General features: G+C 36.9%; 1 protein-coding gene across 1 annotated transcript; it reads right to left on the bottom strand.

Annotated features, from left to right (window-relative positions):
- Window positions 1-2,511: 2,511 nt before the first annotated feature.
- LOC103320514 (homeobox-leucine zipper protein HAT22-like) lies at window positions 2,512-4,020 on the bottom strand. The gene is made up of 3 exons (XM_008222202.2): window positions 3,280-4,020; window positions 3,076-3,155; window positions 2,512-2,960 (listed from the first exon to the last, which is right to left on the bottom strand). Exons 1-3 carry the CDS (start codon window positions 3,826-3,828, stop codon window positions 2,642-2,644), a joined length of 948 nt encoding a protein of 315 aa, XP_008220424.2. The 5' UTR covers window positions 3,829-4,020; the 3' UTR covers window positions 2,512-2,641.
- Window positions 4,021-7,718: the final 3,698 nt, after the last annotated feature.

Raw genomic sequence — 7,718 nt, 5'->3', positions numbered from 1 at the left:
TTCTGTATGCATATTAGTAAGCTTATTAATTTTAGGGTAATATGAGAAGAAGAAAAATTATATCACCGACTCTGTAATTAACTCATCACATTGCATAATAAAAAATGGCTATACGAAGATTAGTACACCTAATAATTTTGTATTAAAGTAAATATAGCGCAGCCTCATACACTAAATGGGTACTTTTTGAGTCATTATCCAATAAGCATTAGCTTACCACCTGGTGAAGTTATGGATCCATGATATTGACCCATGCTGGTGAGGATATATATTTCTCTAGGCAGAGACAAGAAAAGAACAATATCTTTTTACCCAGATTACGAATTAGATTTGTCTCCTTCACCCCCATGCCCCGACCTTACACGGAACAAGCACTCACTGAACAATCATCATCCCGGACCACATTGGCTAAAATATATTTATATGATGCCAGGCCTAACCCAAATCTAGTGGTATATTCCAATGTTTTTTTCCCCATATAATTTGTCCAAAAGGCATATGGATATTTAATTATTCATTATATCTAGAGTGTTGGATATTTTGTTTCTATATAATATGCCTACCACTCTACATCCCAATTGGAGAGAAGGCTGCCTAATTATATTAATTACCATGCCATCGTCATTATCAACCACGCAAGTCTAAAGCTAGCCCTGACTCGTTCTCCAGGAGAGTTGGAGTTCTGGTGAGTGTTTGAACCGGTGAATTGGTAAACAATAATTAATTGAGATGAAAAAAAATCAATAAAATTGCATTCCGTTATCTTTTTTTGTCACTGTAAAAGCAAATGATGCTAGTTATATAAGTTTTATTTGTTTTGACATATGTCTATTTTTTATTGGGGATAATATTGTTTCGCTATTCTCTGTCAATAATACAATGACACGTGAAAAAGTTATCCCGCTTGTCATTGTTCTGTTGACTAGGGATAGCAAAAAGTACTATTTTCGTTGGATGAAAGTCTCTCTCCTCTATCTCTTCCTCTTTTTCCTTCTATTCCTCAAACCGAACAGAATTGATTGGTCGATTTTTGGAGTGAAGCGGCCGAACCAAGACCCACCCTAGTTGGAGCAATGGAGAAAGAATTGTTGGTACTTGAGAACCAAGTTAGAGGAACAGATAACACGATTACGACCATAATTATGATGCCGATGTTAATTAACCTTTTGATCATGATTGCATCAACGAACAACAACAACAACGATCAAATTGTGAACCGCTATTTGTATTGTCTTAATCAATCGATCATCTTTTACACTATATTTCAAATAATTTAATTTAAAAGGTTTTGAAGTCTAAAAACGTGCGTACTCCCTGCAGCAGGCAAGTGGCAACCAACTTTGGTCATTGAACACCATTATTTATGATCACTAGTATCTTTATCTATATCTATACCTATCTTAGGTCTTACTCATGCCACAGGCCCATAGCTTAGGCTTTTCCTTGTGCTTCTTTTCTCGTTCTTTGTCTTTTATGAACTGTTTCCTTGGTTAACAAATTAGACTGGGGAGTGGGCACAGCTAGCAAACTTTAATATATATTTCAGAATCACAAACCTGTAAATACTCTCCTATCCTATGCTACTGCCAAAAATATCATTATCAGATTACGCAAAACAAATGCATAGTCGGTTTGTAAGGCTCGGAAAGTATCCCTTTTCCCCTTCTTTCTTGCTTTCTTTAAAATTAAATATTAAGTTTTTCTCTCTCTTTTCTTTCCTCCTTGGATGGAAGATTACAACATACAAAGCTGCACACGTCAAGGGGACGACGTTCAAGGATGGATGATAATAATATGATATGGACTTGGCAAATTCGGTCGGTTGTTAATTTCAACCAAAATAACATCTATTTTTTTTTGGTTGGGTTCCTTCCTTTCCTTTCTAAATAATGACATTTGGAATTATCACAAGTTTTCATGATGTTTTTTTTGTTTTTCTTTTTTTGATGCGATTCATGATGTTAATAGGTCATGGACTCGTCACTGTATTATGAATAATTTATTTTTTCCTGTTATTGGGTTTCATACTGTCATAAGACAAAGCCATGTTAGATAAATGAAAAAAATTCAATCAAAACTTACAAGTTATGTACCTTCTAATTAAGCAAACGCAGATTGTTCGTCGTCTTTTTTGTTTTCTAGTTTGAGATATTTTTTGTTCTTTCTTTAATTACTTCCTTGTGAAATATAATTTGTGTTTGTTCATGAAATTAATCATATTCGGTATAACTCACAAACCCTTTTAATAAAGAACTAATTAGGGCACATTTACTACTGTTACGTACAGAAAAAGCAACTGATTGCTATCGCTATTGAATGTTGCAAGAAATTCATCGAATTGATTTTCAATACCTCAGTCCAAATCACGTCCACCAACTTGGCTGAAATTCATAGAGGCTGATCAAGTAGGTTTAATTAAATGGACTTGACAAGCTTCCCATACCCTAAACATGGCATTACGTACAAAATAAAGTAACCTAACTAGCTAGATTTGTCATTGGACAAGAAACAAGAAGACAAGGATCCTTCACCATACGACTAAATCGTAAAAAATTTACAAATATTTGTAAATAAAGAGAGAGAAATAGACAACCTCTCTACAGTTAAATTTCATTGATCTCTATACAAATTAATTTGAACTTTAGCAAGCTGTAGATGGATGGGTGCTAAAGGGGTTGAAGATCAAGTGAGCAGGCTTCGATCCAATCAAAAAGGAACTCGTCGACGACCCATGATGATTATGGTGGTCACCGCCGTTGCAGATTTTTTCACAGGAAGGGCACATGGTGAGAGTGGCTGTTGGAAACTGCATGTAAAAGGGTGGTGCTGCTGCTGTTGCCGTTTGTTTCATTAACTTGACCTCTTGCAGCTCCTTGTGTAACCTTCTGTTCTCTTCTTTCAGCGTCTCACAACACTTTTTCAACAACTCACAATCCGCTTCAGTTTGCTTCAACTTGGTCCTATACATATATATATATATATATATGTAGAACAAATTAAATTTGAGGCTATATATTTCTCATGCAAGCATCAAACATCTTGGAAATTATAAAGAATAAGATTTATCGAGCCTACCTGGCCCTCCTGTTTTGGAACCAGACTTCCACTTGTCGCGGCCGTAGATTTAGCTTTCTTGCCAGGTCTTGCTTTTGCTTCTGATTTATTCAAGAAAAGAAAAAAGAACAAAAAGAAAACTCAAGCTTTAATAATTTGAAAAACAATGATTTTCCCCACAAATTATGGACAGATAGAGAAGTTAATATGGTGTAAAATATTTACGGGATTGAGGGTGGTGTGTTCTCTGAAACTGTCTTCCAAAGTGGCAGATTGTTCTTTTGAAAGCCTGAGCTTCTTTCTGGGGCTGCCCTCATGATCTTGTTCATATAACTCCTCGCTTGCTCTTGAGGAAGTGATATTCACCACTCTCTCTTCCTCTACCTCTACCTCTACCTCTACCTCTACCTCTACCTCTATCTCTTCACCTCCCAACTCTCTGTCCCTCTTGAAACTTGACGAGTTAGAAAACGATGAAAAGGCGCCGCTGCAGGGAGAAGAGGCCTGTTCCTGTACAGCTACTGCCTGGTGCAAATCAGTGGACTCGGCCTCCTCAATCTTTGAAGCAGCCGATGGGCCTAGCGTAAGAGAAGGCAATAGGTGATCATATTTCAACTGTATTTGCTTGTTCCTGTACGTGTTTTGGTGGTGATGATGATGATGATGATGATGATGATCAGGAGGAGCCTGCAAATTTGTATGGTCATGATCTGCGCTGTCACGGCAGCCTAGGCTGAGACCAAGGCCAGTGTTACAAGCTTCATCAAAACTCATCTCTCTCTAGAAATTTAAAACTCAACTAGCTCAATCAATTTACTTTTGGGGAGGGTTGGCTTGTGGGGCTGGGTTTATTTAAGCAAAGGGAAGTGAGTGAGAGGAGGAATGTGGTGTTTTGTGGAATTATAAGAATTCGATCGACCCCATGCCACTTTGTCCTCATAGGTTGACCAAATATATCAAAACAAATTCTTTACTTGTCTATCTTATTGTCTTTCTGTAATGTCTAATTGATGTCTCTATACAATTAATGTGTGCTGTATAGCGTATGAAGCTAATTAGTCTGTAATGTAAGCATGCGTGGAGCCACATGGAATGTGGGTGTACACAAGAACGCATAATAAAGAGAAGACAATGATGATTCGGCGCTTTTCACACCTTTTCTTTCCACTTTTTTCATCTACTGGATTTTCACTTTACATATTATTTATTTATACCAAAACTATTTTATTCTACAAATCTTAATTACTCTTTTACAACTGGACAGGGTGCATGAGAGAGATAGAGATAGATTCTTCTGGTATGGTATGTATTGTTGAGAGTATTTGTTCTACATTGAAAATTTAAGAGACCTAGTTTGGATTTATAAGAAGTTGAACTATTTCTCTCATTGCTAATTGATTTTGGGATGAAACCTCAACTTCCTTCATGATATTAGAGTCGGGTTTCACGTGTTGGGCCTAACGATCACACGTACTCCCATGCCGCCCAATATGTATTGTCAACATATTATGCTTGAAACACTCAACTTCTTTCATGTATATACCATCACATATTCCTTTTTGGTCTAGATTAAATAAACAAATCAATATACTGAAACAGTGTATATACGTTAATTAAGCGTATGAAGGGTGCTGATGAAGACTGAGGCACAACATTAGTTACTTAACGATTATTGGGGCATTTAAGCGTTTTCATTTTTAGTAAATAATTAGGTGTTTTAAACTATTTAAATGCGAGATCAGACAAACAATAAATAAATAACAAATCCTATTCGCTGTGGTGAATTAAATGAAAGCAATCCAATCCAGGGGAGGAGACAACATTCAGAAGAGTCTGATGAAGACCAATCCATTGTGTTCCTGCATGTAGACACAGTCGCAGACCAACCAAATGCCTCTTACCCTCTACCATCTTTAGTTACTTTTCTCTTCTTTTCTTTTTTCCTTTTTGATACAATCTTTAGTTACTTTCACAAATTCTCAATTATCACCTTCCTACTGCTATCTAACTTTGTAGACTCAGAAATTTTAAGAGAATCTTTTGTGAAGATAAGTGATGGGAAATGATAGCATTTGTACGGTTAATCCACCGACGAATCTTATAAGTTCAATGCATTCTTTATGCCAGTCATAATTAAAAAAATCTTGATACAGTTTTGATTAGACATCTAACCGTCAGAGTGATGCATTTTTCAAAAATTTATTTGTGTATGTTAACAGCGTGTTTGTTCACGAAAATAGTTAGCCATGACATGGACATAACTTAAGGAATGAAAGTTAGTTACTCTTGGATGGCATAAAGATTATAGATAGGGTTATCGTTATCCTGGCTAAGTCTTCGTCGATAAGTTTCTAGTGCGATCAAGCAGATAGAGATATATTGACTTTGACACAGTGCCAATCAATTAACAATTCGGCCTAAAAGATGATTGGGAATAATTGGGTTAATTTAGAACGTAGAAAGAAAAAAATATATATTCCTTTATCCATCACTAACCTTAAATTCAGAACAAAAGGCAAAAAAGAGAGCTTACAATGAAAATAATACTAATTTTGCTCCTCTCATTGAACATAATAATATATACCGTGATTAAAAATGGTGAGCAAAATTATTATCGTTTACACTAGTTTCATTTCCACTAGTGACCACGTGTCTATAAGAGGAGCTTGAAAGGGATGCTAACACGTGCAAAGGCGGCAATGGATAGGCAAGTGGAGCCCACAAATGATTTTGCATGATGGGGCATTTGAATTTGGTTCTGAAGGGTGATAATTATAATTGTAGCCAAGCCAGAAGACCTAAATAAGACTGTAGTGTATGAACTATAAAGCATGCAATGATGGATGGATGGATGGATGGATGTGATGAGAGCATTGTGGTGTTGGAGATAAGGTTTCAGACGTGTTTCCGGGCTTTAAGGCCAGCCGACCAGTGAGAATGTGGGATTGTGCTCAGTGTTTGGCTTTTCCACATCCCCCTTTCTTTCTTCCCCATACCCAAAACCCTCCATGTCAAATTAGTACAAAGCCACGACTTTTGTCTCCATTTCCATACGTAGTCACAAGACCACCTATATATTTTTAATACGAAATCATTATATAACCTAAGGATAATGGAAAAGAAGTTTGTAGCTCAAGTAGTTATCTTGCATTCGAGTTTGTGTTAAAAAAAGAAGACGTCAAGAATAAGATTGAATTAGCTAGGATTATTCTATATTAGGAGAAATATTATTGCATTTACACAAATGTGAAATCTTTGGCAGTGTGTATTTTTGTTTTGAGGTAGGGGAATAAATTCGAAGAGGAGATGGGATGGGACAACAAGAGTCTAGTCAGAGTAACATAAGCAAGTCATTGATTTGGAAGAAAAATGAGAGAAGCATCATCAGCAAGGCACCGACTTTTCCGAAAGCAAAGCCTTTTGCTTACCCCACTGGGATTGTATGCTTACTGTTTGTGTGAGACTAATTAAGTTTTCAGATTGGAGCATCTTATCATTTGGACCCAAAAATGGATATATAGGTCATGTCATCAGCGAACCCCCCACCTCACATAATCACATTCCTTGAATGCGACTTCTTCACTCTCAATCTTTGGGTGAGTTAGGCCAGTTGGGTTCAATTTAATCTATGTTTAACAATTTATTATATAAATAAATGTGAGTTAGGTCAGTTGGTTAAGGGAGTGTGTCCGACCTTTGTATCCGAGTTTAGCCACCCTCCCTTACATCCAAATATCGCCTTGTTAAAAAAAACCAGTTTACTATATACAAGAAATTATTAGAACTAAATAACTAATTAAATCATGACAATTTGATTGAAAATGAAATGGGTTTCGTCGAAGATATCATCACCTTCTTTATGGGCACATCCTCGTGAATTATGGGCTCTTTTTTGTGAACTGGTGTGCGAAAAGGACCAGGGACCCCACGGAAATTTGGGTGTCAAGAGTGGCTTATATTTGGATTTTTTGCAGCATAACGAACCCCCCAGGCCCACACTAACATAGCAAGTACGTAAAACCACATATCATATATGTAATGTTCAAATGTTGTATCGTATTAAATATATAAGACTTGTCGTGTACAATTTGAAGAAGATCTGAATCAACCAATACTCCAGTCCAAACCACAAGCAGGCAATGTCATGTGCCCCCTTCGATCTTATCTTCATGACAAGATGTTGGACCTTCGACCTGAAAATAGTAGAGGCACGGTGGATCTATATATGTTGGCCTTTTGGGCTTCAATGGCTTGGTCATTGTCAGCCTTGCGAGTAAGTGGTGACCTTTCTGATCGTTGACGCATATGGGTCTATATCTCATCAACGGTTAGAAATCTCCCGCATGAGTGTGGACGGGGAAGGTCGGCCCTATCAAAATCCAGCAAAGATATGAAAGACACTTATAATGATAAGGAACTTTACAGGAGGTTTTTATCTCAAATGGTTAAGAGCATTTACTCATGCACTAGAAGTCCTAGATTCGATTCTTTCATCTTCAATATCGCTTGTATATATATTAAACATAATAATAATAATGAGAAGGAACTTGGCGATTGTATTGAACACAGGCACTAAGGGAATGTTGGGCCAGATCAACTCGGCCCAAGCAAACATATATGGGTTCAGGTCCAAAAATATCAAACTCTTGATTGGGCCCCTGGCC

Source organism: Prunus mume, linkage group LG2 (genome assembly GCF_029339155.1).
Source record: "Prunus mume cultivar Tortuosa linkage group LG2, ASM2933915v1, whole genome shotgun sequence".
NCBI classification, from domain to species: domain Eukaryota; kingdom Viridiplantae; phylum Streptophyta; class Magnoliopsida; order Rosales; family Rosaceae; genus Prunus; species Prunus mume.
Note: the sequence above shows the minus strand (reverse complement) of the source record. Positions and strands in the feature narration are given on the sequence as shown.